The sequence below is a fragment of the Brachyhypopomus gauderio genome, chromosome 14 (assembly GCF_052324685.1).
Source record: "Brachyhypopomus gauderio isolate BG-103 chromosome 14, BGAUD_0.2, whole genome shotgun sequence".
Lineage (NCBI taxonomy): Eukaryota > Metazoa > Chordata > Actinopteri > Gymnotiformes > Hypopomidae > Brachyhypopomus > Brachyhypopomus gauderio.
This window is the reverse complement of record NC_135224.1, coordinates 8,720,897-8,745,751: the sequence shown is the minus strand read 5'-3', so window position 1 is coordinate 8,745,751 and position 24,855 is coordinate 8,720,897. Positions and strand designations below refer to the sequence as shown.

Genomic DNA, 24,855 nt, shown 5'->3' with positions numbered 1-24,855 from the left:
CTGACACACTGATTTTGGCATTAAAGCTGCACATCACCTGTTTTCTCCAGCATCTGGCTGTGCAGTCAACTGTTTTTGGCCTATGTAATATGCCAAACTACACTTATGGTTAATGTAGGTGTCAAATGTCAATTGCTGACCCCAAACAGAATTATCTGATTAAATGTTTAAATTGTTTTAAAATAACATGTCAAACACTAATGGAAAACTTAAAAAACTATAAATTTTTAATGAGACAAAGTGCTCATTGTCTATATATAAATATGATGGATCTGAAAAAGATACTAAATATTTTATTCCTGTGATACTCTGTATGTTATATAATATAATATTTTATATATTTTTATATTTTATTCCTTTCATTATTTGAAACTCGCTGCTGCTTGTTGTCAGGGCATTTGTCATTTGGTCTCTGTGCCTCCTCGAAACCCGGCCAGTTCGCAGCGGCGCTCGCGACACTTGCTGCGTCCGTCAGCCCAGCACCACGTTGGATGCCACCGAGTTGGCCTGTGCCTTCTGCATCTGCACCGCACCGGTCATCGACTACGGAGTGAGAGACGGGGGCGGGGGTGATGGCGACATACAGGGGAAGGTGATTAGAGAGGAAAGGAGATGGGAATTGTAATGGGGAAAACTGAAAAGCTGAGTCGGGAAGAAGTATAAAGAGACGGAGAAAAGCAGCTGCAATCAACAAATAACGAGCAAAGGACTTATTATGTAGTATGAAAATGTAATGTATAGAACTATACTGATGCCAGGGAGGGTTCATGGTAAGAATCTGTATAGTTTAAAAGATCTGACTTTGCTGTTGTATTTATTTATATTTACTGAATTCCCTAAAATTATTATTAAGCTTTTTGAATTGAGCTGAATCAGGATTGAGACAACGACTTGAGTACAGCAGGACGGAATGAACAAGTAAAGAGGAAATGTTATGGGAAGACACTTTCAATTTAGTTCAAAGATTTGTGTAGTTCCAACCGTTCATCAGTTTTGTGACGAGAACATTTCAGCTGGTCCATTAATTAAAGCTTTTAAGACGAAGTCACCAACCAGCAGTGGTACTGCTGCTTGGCACAGCTTCCGGGTCCGAAATAAAAACTGGCATGACACACATTTGTATTCGGTTGCCGTATGGCTCGAGAGACTCACATAGGTTTTATCACCAAATGAGCATTCTCAAAATGAAACACGATAAACCGGCATGGACATTAGCGACTTCTCGTCAAACCGTTATGTCAGGTCGTCAAAATATAAAGCATCAGGAGACCGTGGGCAGGAATGAGTTTATGGAAGCTTCGTCCAGCTGAGGGGACTGAATTCTCGTAGCAGAAAAAATACTTCTTTCGACAGAATGTATTCCCGGTCATGGTTATCCTGTTAATTTCAGTTTCATTTTGTTCTTCGGTGACTCACCTCTGCTGTCCTTGTGCGCTTAAAATCCTCAAAAATCAAGTTAAAGTCCAACACGCGAAGAGAAAGAGACAGAAATGTATACCAGGCCTGTGGTGCTTTTGGGTTAAATGAGTTATAAAACGGGCCTTTCTATATACCTGAAATAACCACAGGGTGGCTCACTCGTGATCCTGGCCATGAATTTGTCACACACGCGTGCACAGGCATGCTGTCTCTCTCACACACACACAGCAGGTACAGATGGTAGCGGATTGGGATCTGATGTACCTGCGACTCACAATGCCTGCATATATCCCTTTACTGTAATACACCTTCTCACGGTTAAGACGGTAACGTAGAAATTCATGCCATGTCAAATAAACTTGGATTTATGCTTGTTGGGGCCAAGGTAACATCACACAACACACGTGTTTTTAATCAAGCATTTTGATTTATTACGTATATTTAATATTGTCGTTGTGATCGTCGTAGTCCCCCTAGTAGGTCCATATCAAATCAATGAGTCATTGCTACCACAGAACAGTCTGCATCATTTGATGCTTGAGGCATTTAAGCAATTGTTGGATTGCTGATTGAGATTAGCTACTTTAAAGGGACATACTGTACACGTCAGCCACCCATCAAGACGAAACAGCATAATTACTAGCTGCATGAATTCAAAAGAAGACACAATTATTCTTTGCTTTCCATCAAATAATTACATTCAGAACTTTCTCCCAGAACACACGTTTCTCCTGGGATACATACAACTGTAGAAGCAAATGGAACTTTTAGGATTTAAGCTTTAAGATCAAAGTTTTAACTCTACAAGATCTCAAAAGTAAAAATAAATAAATGAATAAAGCTTCACAAATTTCTCCTTTAAACACCATTATACATAATTACATCTGACGGTCCTTTTGTATAGACTACCAAGCAACACTTAAAGATGTAGTCTACTGAATCGACTGTTCTCACGTAGGCTCAGAAACCTGATCTAGGATCAGCTATTCTCAACATTCAAAGTCTGAACTTGTGGAACTCTGAGCTGGAATGTAGATTGGTCAGTTGCCTTTAGGTTGGTTCTAAACTTGTAAAGTCTTGCTGTAGATTAGATTATATCTGGAGCCCAACAGTAGCTACATGTCTGGTGGCGTATTATACATCCTCGTTTCAAATTGTAATCTCTCATCAATGTTAGTCAACATTCAAGTTGCACCACACACATTATTTATTTCAGTTGTTTTTACAGGTTTTTACAGTTGTTTTTTTCTGCATGGCAGCCTGTGCTTGGCACAAGAAAATCTGCCTGACCCATGTGATTTAATGAGAGAGCAAGTAATGTAAGCTGTGGCTTTGGGTTACTAGTTAGTGCTCCTAGGATGTGAAGTGTTTTGGGTCATACTGAATAAGGATGGATTACTCCGTTTCTGTGGAGCTCAGGGAATGAAGTGTTGCACAGTGAATCATGTCTGAATCATATCTGGATCAAACACATTTGAAATGTTCAACACTCATGTTAAATATATTGAGAACATTAAAAAAATGTTTCTGGTGTAATAGCAGAAATTCACATTCTGTATTGATATTTAAAAATGTTGATAACATAGTGGCTAACTGACCGAACACTTGAAGGATATGAAGGCATCAGAATGATTAGAAACCTCAAATGGATGAACGGAGTTATATTTGCACTGACTGACAGAAGCTTGGCAGACTTTAAATATGGCTTAAGAGCATCTGTGAAAAAATTAAATAATTTGGTAAACCTGTGTTGAATATAAAATATTTCCAGACTGTGCTCAACAGTAATGCAGAATTATCAGCAATCACGATGTTTGATGGCACACTAACTGATCTCATCAGTGATTAGATTGTTTATGCTCATTTAACTCGAGCCTAAAAGAAATACAGAGGCTGTGATGGGAGGCAAGATGCTGTATGCTTGAATCATATATTCCTATTATTTATATATATATATATATCAGTGTGAAGTATCATAGCTGAGCAAAGCCCTTCATGAGGCAAAACTGGTGGTACATTAGAGAACAAAAACTGCTATGAATGCATTATATATACCAATAACTCAAAATAAGTCATTTGCTTAACTTTAAGCAAGAGGTCCAGCCATGGAGAACAATCTCCAACTTTATCTGCTCGGCAGATCGTCTAACTAGATCCATTATTTAAAAGTACTGTGCCACTTAATGTAATGAATAAATCCTTCTTAGATATAATGAGAAATTTTGGTCCAAGCTATCTAAGAGGTAAAACACTCCAAAAATGAACCAAAAATGGGCAAATATCCCAAGCATGTTTCATGATCAGTATTCCCCCACCAATCTCAACACAAGTGCATTTTGATTTGGCCACGACTCAGCAAACATGCAAATGAGATTCAGGAGGAGATGAGAGTGGTGGTTGTTGTTAGCCGAGATTCTGAGCCGACGGCCAAGACAGGTCAGAGGCAGGTTCATGGTGCTTCTATACTGTTTTACTGTAGTAGTTGAGAAACGGGACACACTGTATTTGTAGTTGTGTGGTTAGCACTTGGGCGTACGCAATGTAAAGTTACACGCATTTGAAATGTCCCACAGAAGACTGAACTGACAGACAGCCAAGACTGCAGTGATCTTGTTGTACCTGAAGATTATATTTGTGTCTAATTTCAGTTGTCCTTGTTTCCTTATACAAACAGGAATACTTGTCTTCAGATTTATGCAACACTTTCTTGTCTTTATCTGTGGAAGACGTGCAGAGAGATTTAATGCTCTCCTGGTACAGCGTTTCTTCACCTGCTTTCTTTCTAGAGTGTCTTCTTCCTCTTAGTAATAATAGACAAAAACACTTGTGAATATTGTGCCTTATTCTTGAGTCCCTGTGATATCTGGCTTGCCTCGGTATTGTATGGGTGTCCCAAGTCATGTCTTCCAACCTACTTTAAATTCATTTTCTATTAACAACCACTGCTTTCTTCTCACTTTGTGTCTGGACATACACACATACACCCATATTGCATCCTTATGGCTCTAAAATGGTTCAATTTTTGCGAAGGCATTGTAGCACAAAGATCAGCCTAGTATGGTAGATGGAGCGTTATTCTGAGCATTCTTTTCCACAGTTAACATGATGTAACGCTACAATGGGGAACTCCACCTCTTACCACCAGTTTAATCCAAAGCTGTCCATCTGGTCACACCAGTTTAGTCTCCACATTATTTCCCACTCTCTTTCACTAGGGAAGACAGTGCTACCTATATCTTTATTTAGCTACCCCCCCGCCCCTCGTCATTTTCCCCCGCTTTTGAGTCTGTCTCTCTTTTTATTTATTTATTTAAGAGATGTCCTCTCCTGAATGACAGCTCTCCTCCCCGTGCACTATTAACAAAGGGAAGAAAAAAGCGTCCTGGTATGCAGGCGGTCGGTCTCGCTCTCCCTCTCTACCCTCCTCTCCTTCCTCAGGCTGCTCTCCTTGCTCCTCTTCCTGCTCTCCCTCCCCTTCTTCCCTCGTGTCCTCATCCCCCTCCCCCTCCAGGACTCCTCTGCTCTCCTCATCCTGTCTCGACCCCAAACTGAGAAATCCACCGCCCGCACCTCCTCCTCCCCCTCCTCCTCCTCCACCTCCTCCCCCTCCTCCAGCGTTCCCCTCCTCTCCTCTTCCCCCTAGTCCTCCACCCACACTACGCGAATGGAACAGGGATGTGTGCCGTGGGGCTTGGAGGCGTCCCAGGGAGAAGCCGCTCCTGCTCAGCACCAGCCTGCCTGGAACTCCGGGAGCCCCGGGCACTCCGCCGGCCCTCATGCCAGCCATAGTGCCGCTCAGCAGGGTGGCCGTCGGGCCTCTCAGCCTGGAGGGAAGCGAGGAGCTGCTGGTGGATCTCCGACAGCGAGGGCAGTTCTGGAGCAGGTAGGCTGAGGTAAAGGCCACAGGCAGCGCCGGACCCGTCCCAGCGGGGTTCGACCTGGCCGGAGGAGGGTTGGCACACTGGTTGCCGTCTGAACCCAGATCCATCAGCAGGGCTTCCGAGTAGCTGGGAACTATCTGCTGGTTGCATCGAATGTGCCACTCCAGCTCTGTCATGTCGACAGTGTTGACTCGCGAGATGGCGCGATAGCTCGATCCCCCACTGCCTACCCCTCCTCTGGGGCCACTGCCGTTCTCGCCAATTCCGATGTTCTCGCTCCCATCCCCCCGGCTGTTGTCATCTCCATCCCCAAACAGTTTCTCCACGTGGTAGTGCACGTAGGCGGTGCGGTACTCCGCCACGACTCGAAGCGGCCAGGACAGCAGCAGTGCCGAGGCGAGCCAGAACACCCGGCGGCGGGCGTACCAGGGTTGGCGCGCCGGGTCAGGGAAGGCCAGCATGTGCTCGCGGAAGTCTACGTTCTTCAGGTGCATGCCCTCCCGCGCCTCCATGTAATCGTCCAGCCCTTCGTTTTCGCCAAAGAAACGCGCCCGCTGCGTGAGGTAGGCAGCCTCCGCCCGGGCGTTGGAGAAGCTGAAGCACTTGGTGAAGCGCAGACGCACGGCCGGGTGTTCCCGCAAGCCCCTCAGGTCCTTGGAGACATCCTTCACACCCAGCCTGGCGTAGTCGAACTCTGAGCTCGCGGCGTGCGTGTTGACCCGCTCGTGGTACACTTGTGTGGTTGTGTAAGCGTCGCCGTTGCGGTAACGCGTCACCTGTCTGGTGCGCCGCACGTAGTGGTAGCTGATGGCCTTCCACCAGATGCAGGGTGTGGCCTGCTGAAGGCGCTGCACACGCTCGTACACCTCCGCTACCTCCGCCTGGGCCAGCATGGCCGTCTTGGAGTAGCAGTGCCAGCACTCCACCAGGTACACCACGTAGAGCATAGCCAGAAAGGCCAGAGGGATGTAGACATAGCCGCTGGAACAGGGTCCTTCCAGAGCCAGCTCGTTTGTGGTGAAGGTGCCCGCGGGCGTGAACGGCTCCCCGACCTCCAGCACCGTGGCTGCAGGGTCTGTCGGAGTCAGGGCGGGAGACTTGCATAAGCCGCACCAGGCTAGCGTGCCGAAACAGCCATACATGAGCAACGTCAGAAGGAGGCACTTCCAGTGAGACTCGCGACACAGAGAGCTTGCCAGGGACTGCTTCACAGGACGCTGCTGCAGAGCACACGCCCACAAATTCACACAAACACACACACACAGACAAAAAGAGAGAAGAATGAAAACACAGGAAAGAAAAGAAGAAAGGAATCTGACAGCTCATTTCTACTGGGAGTGTCAGACGTCATAGTAACAGTCTTTCATTAGGGTTTTCACAGGTAGTGGAACAAATGCAAACCCACAAATGTTATGAGTAACACTAATTTAAAAACCTTTTTGTTTTTTGTTTGAAATGTTTCTCACCTTTCTGTTCACATGCTCCTCTATTTTTCAATTATGAATCCAAAATTGGTCTTATCTTTGTGATTTTCAATTTTTAAGATTAGCACTGCAGATACAGAATCTGTAAAGTTCCAGTTAGATATCAAAACAGATCAGAAAAAAATTTTCCCCTCAGGTTTCTGAACAAATACGCTGGCAAAGTTATTACTCTCTTTACCAAATGTCTTCTACAGAAACAATAGTGCGGGAAATTAGTTTTTGGAACTTGTTATTAGAGTTTGAGAGCTAGCATTCCCATACTACATTAAAAGTATCATACTGTGGGAATGCTGAGAGCAGACCACACGCTGGGGGCTCAGTGTAGCAGTGGAGACACCAGAGCAGGGTAGCAGAACACATGAACCACCTTCATGAGTACCGGTGATGGAAATGAGCAATGAGTCTGGGTTGTTTTCCATCCCCAATAACAATCACCTGATCATCTACTGCTAATGCTAATGCTAACACTGCTGCTCGGACACTGCAGTCCAAAAAATAAAAATAAAAAAGATAATAAATTGCTTAATTTGCAGAACAGGTTTGAACCATGGCAAAGTGTGGATTCTTGCAAAGGCAGTGAGATTAACAGTGAAAGCGGCAGCTGACCTGAGGAGCCCGGCTGAGCCACAGGGCCTCAAGCTGTAGACACACCACACGCCCTTGTCATTGGGGACGACGTCACGTTCTCCAAGTTAAATGCAAAGCTGCCAACAATGCTCTCTGACTACACAACAATGAAGTGGATTATTGTGCATGTCGACAAGAATGACAAAAGAAAGCAGGAGGGACTTTAATAACCTCCTCAACACAAGTAGCCACGTTTACGTTTAAACATTTAAAAGTGGTCTGCCTGCATGGAGAGGCTACTTAAGGCTGCCTGAATCAAACAGTTGGCTTTAAAAAAGCTGCAGGCCAATCAGCCTGAATTTTACTGACATCTTTAACCTGTTCTTTAGGAAGAGAGACTGCACACAAACAAGAGAGGTGCTAAAACTCTGACAGAGAACTTAATTTTGTCGGTGTGCAATTCATCCACCCCCAATAGTGGCAATGCATTGGTACAAACACCCAAGGACTCCCTTGCATCAGCAGATTTTATCGCTCCGGATCTTCCAGCCACTGTGGGCGCCCTGACGGATTGGATAAGAGCCACAATGATGACTGAGCTTATCAGCTTCCAGGAGCACCACAACCTTGTGAGGACTCGATACTCTTCTCCATCCCCATGGACCCCTCACCCCACCTGAACCTCCCAGCAACAGTGGACAAGCCGTTATCAGCTGGAACGACGCTTTCCCTGTGAGCCTGACCTCGTACAGCAATAAATCCTCCTCCTCCTCCTCCTGCCTGCTCTTCACATCCACCCCCAACACCTTCCCCTACCTAATAGAAGCCCCACCCACAATTATCCAGAGTAGAAGACGAAAGACGAAATCCCATTCTCAAACAGTGCGCCACACTGCTATTCTTTAGGTTTCTGCAGCTATAGTGATGATGTCCGTAATGCGTGTTTCCCAAAGCAGCTTGGACCCAAGCATGCCTGCAATCTCCTTCATTCCAGTGCTTACAGGAAACAGTAAAAACAGGGAGTTTATGTCACACACTGTAAAATGTGTCCAATCTGCAGTTGGTAAGATGTGAGATCTTTAGGAACAAAGCACACATTAGATCTTCTTAATATTAGTCACTCACATACAAATCTAATTTAACTAAGGATATTAAAATAGCCCATGGGCTTGACGTTATGCTTCTGACTGTATCGGATAAATTATAATAGTGCCAAAACCGTATTAATTGGATATGCACTACCAAACTTTAACTTTTCAAATCATGCCAGCTGGAAAGTCCGAGGTACAGCTGCTCTATTTAATGGTTCCTTCCAATTCAAGCAGTTATCATTTTGACCATTTTGAAATTGCTGGTGATTTAAACATACACAATGACAATCTCAAGGACAACCATGCAACAGATCTCTGTGTCATGTTGGAGACTTTTGGTCTCTCTCAGTATGTGCTCCACACATTGCCAAGGTCACACTGTGGATTGGGTACCTCAAAAGGTCTCCACATGTCAGCCTGGGTTGAGGATGTAGCTTTGTCAGATCATTACTGTGTCTTCTCGGATACATGGGCCTCACTAGAACTTAAGACTTGATGCCACAGTTTTAAGAAGAGATTTATTAATGACAGCACAGATACACTTTTTATGAGCTTTTTGTACATGGCATCATACAAACTATCTGGGTCTGTTAATCTTTTGTTAAAACGTTGATGAGATTGCTCCAGTTAAAGCCAAAGCCATTTCCTGCTAACAGAAAGCACCATGGAGTAATGCTAATGTAGTTCAAATTCAAATAATATAATGCAGGAAGGCTGAAAGCAGGTGGCGAAAGATCAAACTTCTGATTCATAAAAGAAATCTTCACAGACAGGCTGCATAATTATAATACAAAATACAAAGCATGACAATCCTTATTATCCAGCATTATCCACAATTACATTAACAATAGCAAAATACTCCTTGCAATGGATGACAAATTAATAAATCTGTGAACATAAAAGGGCCCTGAATACATTTGATACACAAATGTATCAAGTGAAAGGCGTAATGGGATTGCATCATTCTTTAGCACTAAAATGAGTATCATTAGTATGTCTGTATCCACCAGTGAGCCCGTGACACATGCATCACCACATTAAATCCGAGTTTACTCCTATTAACAATGACATTTTAATAGATACAGTGAGTTGCCTTAAATTGTCTATTTGTAGCCTTGATGCCTTACTGACTAGCTTCTTAATGTGACATGAGCAAAGAGAAGTGAATTGTTAGGGCAAATGAGTGTGTCTTTATTAATGCTCACAAAACATAAAAAGAGATATTTCTCCCAGCCTCTTAGAGGTTTGGTAGTCTCAGTATGAAGTGTTGGAGAGGTGTACATATTGATTGAAGTAGTGGTGTCAGTGAACAAAATAAACAAGGAACAGGTGGGTGTGTTAATGGTTAATAAATAGGAGACTGAAAGCAGGGACGAGGTTGTGAATGGGCTTGGCATGTGTGTCATACGTGTGCATGTGGGCGAGGGGGTGTGTCTCTTGCTGCCTGCTACCTGAGCTGTGACACTTCAAGAATTTTACACATTCAATAAATACGTCAGTATTATCAGGCATTTTTCCTGACGCACTAGGAACTGCAGTGGTGAAACCTCTATTAAAAACAAAAAACCTGGAAGAAACATTTAAGTAACAGTAATGGTAATGAATATGAAGTAGTAGTAGTAAAAGTAACAAACCCATTTAAAATCTACTGATCATTGGGGAAATCATTGAAAAAAATATTTTCAAACAACTTACTGGTCTTCTATTCTCAAATAGCTACTACTAATAGTACTGTGACTGCTCTAATAATGATAATTAATCACTCTGGGAAGGTTTTACTATTGGATGATCTACTGGATGATCTCACTTGGACTTTCAGGAACCGTTGTAAATGTTTCAGTTCATACCTGCATGGCAAAAATGACCGTTGAAATAGAAAATAATGTTTCTGAGATAGTACCAGTGACTTGTGGCATCCCCCAGGGTTCAATTCTTGGGTTACTTTTATTTTGGCCAAATCATACAAGATCTTATCAAATCTGTGCAGATGACACTCAGATGCAAACAACACTCAGATTTACATCTGGCCAGACAACTATGGTCTCCACAACTCTTTTTGCAAGTGCTTTGAGCATATCACTACCGTTAAAACAGAATAACAATAATGCAGAAATCATTCCATTTGGGAACAGCAATAAGAGGCTTTTTTGGACTTGAAAAAACTTAAACCTAAAGAGCTAGTTCATAACCTTGGAGTACTAATACACTCTGATCTCAGTTTTAGCAGTCACATCATATCAGCTACTAAATCAGTATTTTATTACCTTGAGAACATCAAGAATATTAGAGAGTTCCTCACAAAACCAGACCTAGAAAAACCACATACATGCCGTAATCTCAAGCAGGGATGCCCATCACACAACTTCACAATGCAGATGCTAGAGTTCTTACTAGGAGCAAAAGAAGCAAACATGTCACCCCCCTCTTTTGGTCCTTGGCTTTCAGTATACTACAAAGTTGACTTCAAGGTAATGTTACTGGTCTTAAAAACTAAGCAAGGAGAGGTAGGTGTTCAGATATCCTGATTTTAAATGGTTCCAGAGGATAGAAGATATTAGGAGTCCCCCAAGACTGGATGTTTTTAAATCATAACTAAAAATGTTCCTTTCTGTGCAGACTTTTGGTTAAACACCATTTCCTCAGGTCCTGTAGTGCTGCACTTTGAACTTTTAAGCACTACAGTGCATTATAAATTATTGTCATTAGGGATGCACCGAAAATTCGGCCACCGAAAATTTTCGGCCGAAATGGCTTAAATTTGCATTTTCGGTTTTCGGCCGAAATACTTTCATCACCGAAACAACACGGCCGAAACAATGTGCTGTGATGACGCAAGCAAAAATCGCCACCTGCACGCGCTTATTTGGATAAAGCTAGCAAAAAAGTTTTCCAGTGATGGCGCCGAGGCAAAAGACATTACACCAAAAATTAAGGAACTCGTTGCCTTAGACGATCAACCGTTCTCTGTCGTAGGGATTTCGTAGGCTAATAGAGCACATTGAGCCCCGTTATGTTTTGCCGAGCAGACGACATTTCTCAGAAGCGTGTTTACCTGAGCTGTTTAATGTTGTTGCAACTCACGTCACGTTTTTATGAGAGAATTTATATTTATCTTTCAGGCCAGTCAGTTATAACTAAATTTAACTCGTATAAAATACATATATTTATCCTCTCAGATAAAAACGGTCTGCAAGCGAGTTTAATTTAATTAGTGGTCGGCCGTTGACAGCGGTATCGCCGTTAACGGCCCACCACTAATTTTATTTTATAATATGCATTACTGTAATGTCAGTGCTAAATAAATATATACAAATCAAATTTTGTAGTTGATTTATTCTTTGAATAGCAATGCCTTGATTTTAGTGAGGTTAGCCATAAATCCAATGTTACTAATAATTGGCATAATAATAATAATAATAATAATAATCTTTATTTGTATAGCACCTTTCATACATACATGTAACTCAAAGTGCTTTATGTATTTCGGTGTTTCGGTTTTCGGCTTTCGGCCTTGGTTTCCTCATTTTCGGTTTTCGGTTTCGGCTAAGAATTTTCATTTCGGTGCATCCCTAATTGTCATTCTTATATTTGTATTAATCAAATTCTTTTTTTCACTTTTTATCAACTTAATTGCATTTCTTTAAAGGAATAGCTCATTTTAACTTTAATAAATTGCATTTGTAACATTTAGATTATTTATTTGGCAAAGACCTTCCTGATGATGCTGATGTGGTAGTAGATGAACTGGGTGGTAGTAGATCTTGGTAACAGATCTTGGGATGTAAAAAGCTTTATTATTCTTCTACGTTTTACATGAAGCCCTTTGAATTGCCACTGTATATGAAAAGTGCTTTACAAGTAAACTTGCCTTTCTTCTAATCCACACCCCATACGTGTGATTACTGTCATCCAGGGAGGGCCAACATGAAGAATGTGAAGCATCCAGCAATTAAATGCAGATACATTCTTAAATAGACTTATTGGACCAGTTTATTTCAGTTTGTTATTTTATAACATATGACTGAACACCAGCCTAGAAACTGTATTTAAGCAAACAAATACCATACCGCTCTTTAAAATACTGATGCAACCAGTTTAATTCTGTACATGAACAGCAGGCAAGTTTAGTTTCTGGGTATGTGATAATGAAAAGTATAAGAAGAATAAGTGAGAGTGCTGAGCACATGGCCAAACATTAGTACAGCTGAACCCAGTTGACTCCTTTATAGTGGACAGACTTGTCAGCCAGATCAGGGGCAGGTGCAGGAACAGGGGCAGGTGGTGGTGGCAGTTATGCTGGTGTTGCATGTGAGCTGATTGGTGAGCACCCAGATAACACTCCATCACTCCATGGATGGAGAGGCGTATCCTTCCAGGTGCTGGAGATGGTGACCTGAATCAGTGGCTCAATCTTGAGTGACATTTCTGACATGTTTTGAAAGTGACTCGTGACTTGACTCTGCAACTCGAATAGTCACTTAAGACTTAATTTAAGCGCCATACATGAGCCGGTCATGCATAATTGTTACTTGCTCTACATGTAGCATCAAAATAAAGAGACTGGCAAAACAAGGGGTTTTTATCTAAGATGATACACTTTACAAAAAAGTAGGCTATTAAAACGTATGCTAGCCCACTAGAGCGAGAGCTAATAAATATTCTTTCTAGTAAAATCCACATAATTTTAAGCAGTAATGAGGTTGTAGCTTTTGTACATGCTTCATTGTCCTACTACCATTTTGTGTTACTTAACATTATATTGCAGACCTGTGTAAATTGAATAGTAGATTTCAGGCACCGTTTCATGTCTTTGTGATTGAGAATGCACATTCGTTTATGTGACCATTGTTCATGTGACTTGAAACTCGACTTGGAGTTATTCCCATGACATGATAGTTGGTTCAGATTGGCACCCAGAGACTTGAGGCTCAGATGTTTACAAAACGACTCACGAAACAGTGCACATGTAGTTCTGCATCACTGATCGCAGCATTGCATGTGTGGCTCTTCGCCACTCGTGCATTTGCCTGGTCAACAGGGCTACTACTGCTGCAGCTGCCAGACTTCAGACCCAGCCACTGGCTCCTCCCACACAGGGGACAGCAGGCCGCTGTGCATCCAGACACAGCATGAAGGGCTTTAAAAGTGGGTCCATGCAGCGCCAAATCTGCCCAGCCTTGCTTCCGTCCTGTTTGAGGCTGCCCGTGTGCCCAGGAGAGTTGGGCTTCCTCCCGTGTGTGGCGGAATTCTCCACGGCTCGCGACGTGCATTCTGATGTTGCTGGGGGCGACAGCGGTACTCCTCTCAGCCACGTGTTCTACCGCGACACGCACAGAACCATCATTCTTCAGTGGCACAGGGGTGGGGCGAGACAGGGCGTCGGCGTTACTGTGCAGGCATGCAGTACGGTGTCAGACAGTGAAGCGGCGGCCCTGCGGGGCCGTGATCCACCCCGCGACCTCATCCTATGGGCTCTCTGAACTGCATGAGCCTCAGTCATTGAGGCACAACCAATACACAAGATGAAGATTTAAGGTAGAAATGAGAAACCACATGACAGCATCCACCTTTGGTGGTTCAGTTCCCACCCTGACTCTGCTCATGTCCCAGAAAGCTCATGAGCTCCTGTTGCACGTTTTTAAGCTACAGTGTTGGGATCATGGACTTAATAGGGTGGACTTTCAAAACTGGGCACATATGTAAATGTATCCTCTAGGCAGATGATGCATTTTCCCTCGGTGATTCAACAGGGGCTTGAATGTGGGTGGTGGATTAAATAGCCCAAAAGTCTTCACTGTAAACTGCCACAGTGTGGTGTCTAGGGTGATCACTATTTTCTCTCTGGCGTCTGGAGCAAGAGCTTCTTGCCAATATCCTCTTTGCAGATCAGCGGAGGTGATACAAGGTGTCATTGATGCGTGGGAGTGGGAATGAATCGAGCTTGGTAGTTTTTTTTTTTTTGAGCTGTTGATTGTCCAAACAGAAGTGCTAGCTGTTAACCTTTCTCTTTGCCACTACAACTGGGGCTGTTCACTGCCTCCAGGACTCCCTACACTGCCATTTGTCGGCAGCTTTCATCTTGGCAAAGAGATGTGGGTGGGGTTGAAGCCAGTGTGGTCCAGCATCACCAGGGTTGATGCTGTGCTGTACACTAGCTGCTTCACCCCCTGACCCGACAATATGATCCACCACATGGAGATCCACCAGCCAGCTTGGACACTGCTTGTACAACTCCTCCCGAACTGGCCAGTCGCTGTTTCTTCCCTCTCTTGATGATTTGGCTGCTGGTAATGGACTTGTACTGGATGGTTGTCGCCGCTCTTTTCTCAATGTGATCATAGCGCCAGTGAACCTCTGACCGTGCAGTGAGCTGTTGTCTATGGGCCCAAAGTCGATCTTCCTGGCTTCCAAGTGTCACCGGTGAAGGTTGTTCTCTGAGGAGGCAGCCCGTATCCTGCAAGCTCAGGTTCGTCATTGACTGACACGGCATCCCCTCTTCCTGCACCACGTGTGCACCTGTCACTCGGGACTCGGTTCACTGACCTTGAGATCCTACACAAATGAGCCATGAAGGGCTGTAGATGGTCTGCAGTAATGCTTAGGTAGAGAACACGAACGCCAGCACCCAAGGTTTTCCCAGCTGAACGTTGCCCAGAGCATCACACCTTTTGGAAATCTGAAGAGATAACTTGAATTTGAGTGATCTTTTGTGACTTACTGCTGAGAAAAACGGCTCAATTCTCAAAGTTTATAACAGGCTTATCAGCCGCAAAGTTATCAGCTGTTATGTTAGATGTATGCACATTGTGATAGTAGATAAGATGTAGCATTCCCAAGTGATGGAAATATTCAAAGAAAATTGTATGAGAAGGTGGGAAAATAAAGAAAGAGAAATAAAAATGCTGCAAGAACGCTTTAAAAAACAAAATGTTAATAGTTTATTTCTGACAGTTAACAAAATGCAATGAGATTGAATAAAAGAGACATCTAAAAAAAAAAAACAGAAGCAATATATGTTGTTTGCCTTCAAAACACTAAATTCTTCCAGGTACACTTCACATTGTTTGAAGGAACTCAGCAAGAAGGTTGTTCTAAACATCTTGGAGAACTAACCACAAGTCATTTGTGACAGACTCCATGATATTGACATCATGGCTCTGTGGGGGCCATATCACTTCAGAACTCCTCGTACTTCTTTACGCTGTACAGTTTTTAAAGACATTGGCTGTACGTTCAGGATCCTCCATCATGCTTCACTGTTACTGTCTGCTCTCCACACAGAAAAAAGCCGCCTTCTGTCACAGGCAGATGTTTCAAAATTTGAGTCATTACTTCTCTTGCATTTTTTTGCACTCTAGTTTCTATGTTTTAGCATAGTAGAGTTACATAAATTTCTTTCCATGATGTTCTGAGCGGTCCTGAGCTGATGGCTCTGCTAGACGAAATCTGATGTCGAAAGGAAATAAGCGTGATGCGTCTCATCTGCAGCATTAAGTTAACTTGGCTGACCACAGCACCTACGGTCCTCAACATTGCCCATTTATTTGTGCTTCTTCAAAGGTTCTTCTACAGCAAATCTTGAATCCCTAGTCTCTTTTGAAATGTTTGCCTGGGAGAGACCTTGCTGATGTAGTATTACTACATTGTGTCTTGTTGTTGTGCTTAGTCTTGCCATGGTGTATGACCTGAAACTGTCTTCCACACACTTGTCTTTGTAGCAGTTTTGCTGTTCATTACCCAGTTTTGAGCCTCCTACCCAACTGTTTCTGTATCAGGTAATGGCTGTGTTTCAACCTATATATATGAAAACAATGATGATGATGGGTATTTGGTATAAATGGTTAGCCATACACCTTAATATAATCTTACAAAATCCCTGATATAGAAGAATTTTGTAGGCAATGGTTGGTCACACCAAACAATGATTTGATTTAGATTTCTCTATCAGTTCATTCAGTTTGCATTTTATGAATTGACAAAAATAATGTCAACACTTATGTTTTTAAAAGCACTCATTCACACTAAAGGACATAGTCCATCTCAAATAGCAGTACCCAAAAAAAAGCCACAACAGGGAAGTTGTGTAGGCAACAGCTACAGGTTTGTGCTAAAACATCTGCTGTTCTTATAATTAGCATCAGTTGTAATAATAATAATAATAATAATAACAAAAATAAATAATCCAAAGTATAGGTTGTTAATGACCAGCCTTTATAATGTTTTACTGCCAATGACTTCTGCCTGATTTCAGGTATTATCTGAATCATGGAAAATCTGGAAATTCATGCATCTCTTTTAATGTTTTTGGATGAACTGATATTTCAAGTTTTGTTCTATCAGGAATAATCAAGGTCATCAGAGTGGAGTTAAAATTTAAACAGTGTTCAGACAAAATGAACCTATTTGAATGATATATGCTTTACAGCCATATAGACAGTGAAACATCTTGGCTAAGTAATGAATGTAAAGAATAAGGTATAATGTAGTCTTTTTAATGATTACTGAAATGAATCCTCAATTTTTAAGTATATAATTTGCATGCATAATGTAACCAGAACCATTTACTTTGAGGAAGCTGAAATTCTGTTTCCTGGACGTTGTGCTTTTAACCTGATGTGACTCTCTCATAAAAGCCAAGATAAAGCCTGAGGAAGCTGACCTCGACCCTGATCGTCATAAAAAGTTGTCTTCTAAATGGAATCATTGTCTCTTCAGTAAAACCACCTAATGATGAGACAGGGCTCACATTCTTGTGGCAGCGTGAGAGAATGCTGTCTCCTGCTATCCAGTGTAATGGTCAGCAATGCTCTCATCATAGATATGAGGGAGAGCATGTGGTCTGTCTTCGCTTCGCACATACCCCCAACATACTAACAGGTAGGTTCGATACCTACAGAGCTTTGAAACTCTATGACAGACAGAAACACACACACATAATTATACACATATAGATTAATTATGACAGATGGCAGTTTTTCATTAAAAACCACTGTGAAGCTTCGGTTCAGTTGATTTTTTGTGGAATTATGCAAAAAAAGCACACTGCTGCTGCCAAAAAGTTATAAAAAACAAAAACGTTTTTTTCATTCCATTGCCTTATAGTTCCGCTCTTAGTGAGATATTTATTGCAACAGCAATTCTCCTGTTACCTCTAGAACTGATACTACTATTACTACTAATAATAATCATCTTCATGACAATAATAACATAAGGCTCTGTCGCTGGTATATTATATATATATATATATATATATATAAATTATTATATGTACACTCACCGGCCACTTTATTAGGTACACCTGTCCAACTGCTCATTAACGCATGGCATGGTTGTTGGTGCCAGACGGGCTGGTCTGAGTATTTCAGAAACTGCTGATCTACTGAGATTTTCACATACAACCATCTCCAGGTTTTACAGAAAATGAGGAGAATGGCCAGGGGGGTTTGAGCTGATAGAACAGCAACAGTAACTCAAATAACCAGTAGTTACAACCGAGGCATGCAGAAGAGCATCTCTGAACGCACTGCACATCAAACCTTGAGGCAGATGAGCTACAGCTGCAGAAGACCACACCAGGTGCCACTCCAGTCAGCTAAGAACAGGAAACTGAGGCTACAATTTGCACAGGCTCACCAAAATTGGACAATAGAAAATTTGAAAAACGTTGCCTGGTCTGATGAGTCTCGATTTCTGCTGCGACATTCAGATGGTAGGGTCAGAATTTGCCATCAACAACATGAAAGCATGGATCCATCATGCCTTGTATCAACATTTCAGGCTGGTGGTGCAATGGTGTGGGGAATATCTTCCTGGCACACTTTGGGCCCATTAGTACCAACTGAGCATCGTGTCAACACCACAGCCTACCTGAGAATTGTTGCTGACCATGTTCATCCCTTTATGACCACACTGTACCCATCTTCTGATGGCTCATTCCAGCAGGATAACGCACCATATGTCATAAAGCGCAAATCATCCAAGACTGGTTTTTTGAACATGACAAATGAGATCACTGTACACGAAATGGCCTCCACAGTCACCACAGTCAATCCAATAGAGCACCTTTGGGAACGGGAGATTCACATCATGAATGTACAGCCAACAAATCTACAGCAACTGTGTGATACGATCATGTCAATATGGACCAGACGCTCTGAGGAATGTTTCCAGTACCTTGTTGAATCTATGCCAAGAAAGATTAAGGCAGTTCTGAAGGCAAAAGGTGGTCCAACCCTGTATTAGCAAGGTGTACCTAATAAATTCGCCGATGAGGGTATGTATTCCAATCCAACATCATAAATGTTTAATGGTTAATTGGTTAGTGGAAATAAAATGCTAAAGTTAAACTCTACAGCGGTGTACAAACTGCTCAGACTATGCCAGCTGTTATCATGTGGCCTGCTTAAATGAATTTGGCTGTTACTGCGTGCAGTGCGCTACTGCAGAGCACTCCTGGGCTATTTTCAGCCTGGATTTGTGACGGCATCGTATTGGTTTCCTCATAAATGTGTTCTCCGATATCCGATCCAGCACTTCTGCTCTCATCGACCTGATTCCAAAACATGGTATTGGAAAAGTGCCTTCTCTATTCATAGAATTCACATAGGAAACGTCTGAAAAACGCTCAGCACTACGTTTTAACTCCATTTAAATCCATTAGCTCCATTTAACTCCAAACATGGATTTAATACTATAAAACAAGAAATCAGAATTCTTACCCATGTTTCAGGTTTGTCAAAGGCCAACTATATAAACTATGGTTTCAGCATTACTGCCCTTTCCATCTTTGTCCAGGTTATAAGGCAAAATTCATGTATGAGCTCAACATAAGAAAACAATAATAAAGTAATAAAAAACAATAAACAATCCTTTGTAGTGACTATGCACCATATTCACATTACATACTTTACATATCCCCAGACATGTAGCCCACTGCTGCCCCTTCCCCTAATGTAACTGGCCACATTCAATCCTGACAACCAAGCTCAACAGCTACACTTGCAAATTGCAAATCACTTTAGCTTTGATGTAAAACTAAGCGATATCATGGTCTCACTTCAGTCCTCTGAAAACAATGCATTTCCCTGGATCTGGAAGTGCATTCTAAATGGTTTGTTACATAACTCTGCACTTAGCTTTGATACATTCTTATTGCCCTTACTGCACAAGCCAAACCTCGAGCTATAGCTACAAAAGCTATTGAAGTTAAGACAACAACAATATTAAAACCCGAGATCTAACGTAGCATGGTAACATGCCTTGACAGGGAGAGTAAAGATACTACAAGAAGAGGGAGACACTATACAGGTCTAACATTAGCACAGGTGCCATAGTTTCATACGTTTATGAGGCGCATATATTTATATTATACAGTATATTTCCCAGCAGGTGTCCATATCGTTTCCCTCACACATTGACCTTCTACTACAGACCTGGAAGAGCATCAGAATGGTCGCTACCATGAGTAGTGACTCTGAGCAGTCCTTTAGATCTGCCTTTTGCAGTCACTGGTAGGGTTGCCACCTATGTTAAATATTGTGGTACAGTCCATGAAAGGGGTTTTTCCCTGCCATGGCAACTTCTCTGCTTCCATGGTGACCACATCTCCAATCTGTATGACACATTCCCTCATCAGCTCATCTACGGGGGCCATTGTGAAACATTCATGAATACATCCAAACATCTCACACTGGACCTTACATTTTGTAGGAACATTCTCCCTTCTACTGGCCGTCATACAGCGTTTGGATACTGGATCTTGGGTGGAGTACCCCAGATTATGAGGGGTTATATGCTATTGGTGTCAGCAACTTCCAGCTCTTCTCTTGGCCAGGTTATTGTGCCTACTGGCAGAGCATACGTATTTATAGTTTAGATCTTATTCCCATTCAACTGGCCATTCAGCATGAAAGCATGGATCCATCTTGCATAGTTTGACTGGTTCAGACTGCTGCTGCTAACGTAATGGTGTGGGGGAATATCACACACACACACACACACACACACACACACACACACACACACACACACACACGTCTCAGTCTAGTCCTGATGCCCTGTTGTTGACTATTACCAGCATGAAGCCGGTGGACGTCCTGAGTCTCAAAGCATAACTCCTGTTCAATACATACACTCCAACTCCCCCTGGACAGATGCTGTGAAAAAGTTTAACTAAGGTATCTAGTTATAATACAGGTTATTAATTATAAAATACAGACCTTGACACAGAGCAGCAGTTTCCATTTCTACACTACCTTCAAAACATACTTTCCCCTCCTTGGCCTGATGTCTGTAAACTATAATGCAACAGCACACAGGATATTAACTAAAACCCTAAGAACAGTGTGCGAGTGTGAGAGAGAGATGGAAAAGGAAAATGTGTTTTCTTGTATGTCTGCTTCATAAAATGGTATGATTCAGGGAACCTCTATGTTAGAACTGGAATCTTGTTTGCTGTTCTAATTGAAGTCTTTATCTAGCATGAAAAAACACAGTCATCTTTTGATCTGGCATGATTTGATCTGATCTGGCACGTAGCAGATTACAGAGAACAAGGAGGAAACCGAAGATGTGGAGGAGAGAGTGAATAAGAGAGAGGAGACAGGGAGAGGAAGAGAGAGATTGAATAAGAGAGAGGAGACAGGGAGAAGAAGAGAGGGGGTGAATAAGAGAGAGGAGACAGGGAGAGGAAGAGAAGGGGTGAATAAGAGAGAGGAGACAGGGAGAGGAAGAGAGGGGGTGAATAAGAGAGAGGAGACAGGGAGAGGAAGAGAGAGAGTGAATAAGAGAGAGGAGACAGGGAGAGGAAGAGAGAGAGTGAATAAGAGAGAGGAGACAGGGAGAAGAAGAGAGGGGGTGAATAAGAGAGAGGAGACAGGGAGAGGAAGAGAAGGGGTGAATAAGAGAGAGGAGACGGAGAGGAAGAGAGGGGGTGAATAAGAGAGAGGAGACAGGGAAGTGGGGAAGAGAGGGGGTGAATAAGAGAGGAGACAGGGAGAGGAAGAAAGGGGGTGAATAAGAGAGGAGACAGGGAGAGGAAGAGAGGGAGTGAATAAGAGAGGAGACATGGAGAGGAAGAGAGGGAGTGAATAAGAGAGAGGAGACATGGAGAGGAAGAGAGGGAGTGAATAAGAGAGAGGAGACAGGGAGAGGAATAGAGAGAGTGAATAAGAGAAAGGAGACAGGGAGAGGAAGAGAGGGAGTGAATAAGAGAGAGGAGACGGAGAGGAAAAGAGAGAGTGACTAAGAGAGAGGAGACAGGGAGAGGAAGAGAGGGGGTGAATAAGAGAGAGGAGACAGGGAGAGGAAGAGAGGGAGTGAATAAGAGAGAGGAGACAGGGAGAGGAATAGAGAGAGTGACTAAGAGAAAGGAGACAGGGAGAGGAAGAGAGGGAGTGACTAAGAGAAAGGAGACGGAGAGGAAAAGAGAGAGTGACTAAGAGAGAGGAGACAGGGAGAGGAAGAGAGGGAGTGAATAAGAGAGAGGAGACAGGGAGAGGAATAGAGGGAGTGAATAAGAGAGAGGAGACAGGGAGAGGAAGAGAGGGAGTGAATAAGAGAGAGGAGACAGGGAGAGGAAGAGAGGGGGTGAATAAGAGAGAGGAGACAGGGAGAGGAAGAGAAGGGGTGAATAAGAGAGAGGAGACAGGGAGAGGAAAAGAGGGAGTGAATAAGAGAGAGGAGACAGGGAGAGGAAGAGAGGGAGTGAATAAGAGAGAGGAGACAGGGAGAGGAATAGAGGGAGTGAATAAGAGAGAGGAGACAGGGAAGTGGGGAAGAGAGGGAGAGAGGGAGTGTGTTAAACAGCAAATTATTTCCCCTCAGCAAAAGCAGTTTTTTTTTTTTTTTTTTTTTGCAGAATATGGATTATACTGTACTACACCATCAATAACAATTTAATGGCCCAGTACATACTCTATATGCTCCACTGTGCTCTACCAGGTCAGTGGAGATGATACAGTGTCCCATCAGGTGCACTCATTGTTCAGTGATTACAAAAACCTTGACCACGTTTGGTTCGGGGCCAGGATGTTGTACCTGGAGTCTACAGTTACATTGCTTTTCTTCATTCCGCTTATATTTCATGTAGTAATACGTCTTTGCCTTAAACACAGCATTGAAAATGTTAACTTTGTAAAATCAAAATAACAAGAAACTGGATGAATACATTCTCCGAGACTTCAGTGATACATTTGACCAAAAGGCGGGGTAATGGGCAACGCTTTAGAAGGTGGAGCCCGTTAAAGGTACAGCTCACTGAAGACAGGGAGAACGTCCTGAAAGCGTCTTGGGTGAGCACTGAATAAGCTCCTAGACGCTAGCCAAAATAATGTGGGAAGCTTCTGTAAAGTGCCTGAAAGTGTTCGTATGTCCAAAGGTTCTCCGTGCTAAGTAGATTCAGCCATGTGGCTGTATAAGACAGGTGTCGATGAAACTGGAGGACGTCCTGGTCATGGACGTAATTTTGGGGGGGGGGGGCACTTTTTCAAAAGCCGGCTTTTGTCCCCCCCAGTTTTTACGGTTAAAACCAAGTATTTAACTAGCGACAATTCCATGTCCCCCCACTTTTGAAATCAAAATTACGTCCATGGTCCTGGTATCTCCTGTGAAGGACTTATCCGCCCCAACTCTCCTGTCTCCCCCTTTAGTATTCATTAGGAGTCTAAGCTATTTTAAGTTGCATTAACTTTGCTCTTTCTGAGTGCAGTATCAGTCTTTTAATTGTGTTCTTAATAAACTCAATCACCTTCAGGCTGTTTTTATCCCTCCTACTCGGACTTATAACAAAGTTGATGACAGCATATTCAATTAGGAACCGCGGTATCAACAATAGTTTTAAGGCAAAGCGCCTTTAAGGAATCAGCGTTGTTTTCGTCTTACTGAGAATGAACGAAAGAAGTTGCACTAATATAGCGCCTCTCTCAGATCAAAAGGACGCTTTGCAACCAAAATACAGTTTTTACATCGTCAACTCGCCGTTTATTCAAGTAAGAGTTTGTAACTATAATTAGGCCCGTTTAGAGTAGCGTCTGCAGGGCGACGTGAGAAGCGCCAGTCGACGCGACGTTTCGGATGCTGATGTTGAAAGACTGAACGGAGTTCACGGTCCTGTCGGCCAAATGAGTAACGGTTGTTCCACCAGCCCAAGCACTCCACGCAGGGTTATAATTCGCAATTAACGATCAAGTTCTGCATCGAATAAAACAGGAGACACTGTGTAACCAAGCGTCAGGGAAAAGATGTGGCGGACAGACAGTAAATTTCAATGCTAACTGCACTGCAGGAGCGCGATAGACAGCAGACGGGAAATGCCAAAGAACGTGAGGAGATGCAGACACGAATCAAGACTACATGATTATCCCCCATTCATCACTTTTGACTACCCAATCATGCTTACGTGTTATTTGAAACGCTGGTCATAGGCCTGCAACAGAACATTGAATTTAAAAGTCTGCTTTCTGACAGCGAAAGTCTTGATCATGATGGATTTAGCACGTACACATGGACATGTATTCATAAATCAGACTGTCAGTGGTAAATGTCGACATGTAAAGCCCAACCAAAACACGACTCACCTCCTCTCTTCCAGCCCCGTTCAGAATGGACTCATCTCTTTGGACGGTCGCCTCCTGCATTGTTCCAGATAGACCCCCTTCGTAGCGGGGACCCGCCCGGAAGATGCACGGTCCGGTGGCCCAGGTCGGGGTCCTCCTCTCCGGGTAAGTCACCCCATCCGTCTGCTGCCTCGATCCAGCTTAACGACTGGGCAACTCGAGCGAAATAGCATTACAAGCCACCGTCACATACGAGCTCGTTTTGCCAAATAACTTGCCATTCAAACGATACATAAATGCAGTTTTCTTCGAATTAGTCCTTTGCTCCCAAACATTTCATCCAGCGTCTAGCTCGGGTTACTCATTCTAACGGGAAACGATCCATATATGCAGCTGCGCCTATACGACCGTTTTGTCTGGGTCTTCATTTTATGCTGCATAAAATGACTCGAAATGCACATGTCGCTACGGCAGACCTAAAACTCCATGTGCCCCAAACATACCTTTTCACGTTACGCAAAGAACGTAACGCATTTGTTTTTGTGGTTTTGCTGCTCTCCTTGAGGACGGTTCAGAGGACGTCAGGTGTCCCCTCCACTGTCCTCGGGCCTATGAGGAGGCACACAGCGCCGTTTACCTACTATACAAGTCGACGTCATGCACCTGTGCTTCCAAAACTCAGCTGAAAACGATTTCTTTGCAATGCAAACCACTACTTAGCTAATGTCAAACAATTTTGCATCTCTAAAACGATGCGCTTCAGGGATTACTACCATCAGTGCTCAGCGAGTTTCATTAGCTTAAACACCGAGTGGACAAATCGATAAGTAATAAATTGCAAACATAGGAAAATATGCCA

The 24,855-nt window shown here is 43.0% G+C and overlaps 1 protein-coding gene across 2 annotated transcripts; it reads right to left on the bottom strand.

Moving 5' to 3' along the window:
• Positions 1 to 1,874: 1,874 nt before the first annotated feature.
• On the bottom strand, positions 1,875 to 24,769 carry LOC143474963 (transmembrane protein 151A). 2 transcript variants are annotated; one of them, XM_076972650.1, is made up of 3 exons: positions 24,500 to 24,769; positions 24,018 to 24,212; positions 1,875 to 6,520 (listed from the first exon to the last, which is right to left on the bottom strand). In XM_076972650.1, exons 2-3 carry the CDS (start codon positions 24,075 to 24,077, stop codon positions 4,730 to 4,732), a joined length of 1,851 nt encoding a protein of 616 aa, XP_076828765.1. In that variant the 5' UTR covers positions 24,078 to 24,212; positions 24,500 to 24,769; the 3' UTR covers positions 1,875 to 4,729. The 2 variants fall into 2 exon arrangements, with proteins under 2 accessions (XP_076828765.1, XP_076828766.1); XM_076972651.1 differs by having other exon boundaries at positions 24,018 to 24,204.
• Between the last annotated feature and the right edge of the window lie 86 nt (positions 24,770 to 24,855).

Bases quoted from the DNA above. Each gene is read 5' to 3' on its own strand.
- LOC143474963 (XM_076972650.1), bottom strand. From the start codon at position 24,077: ATGCAGGAGGCGACCGTCCAAAGAGATGAGTCCATTCTGAACGGGGCT. The intron at 6,521-24,017 runs GTGAGTCGTGTT...TGTGCTCTGCAG, and splicing joins ACGGGGCTGGAAGAGAGGAG to CAGCGTCCTGTGAAGCAGTC.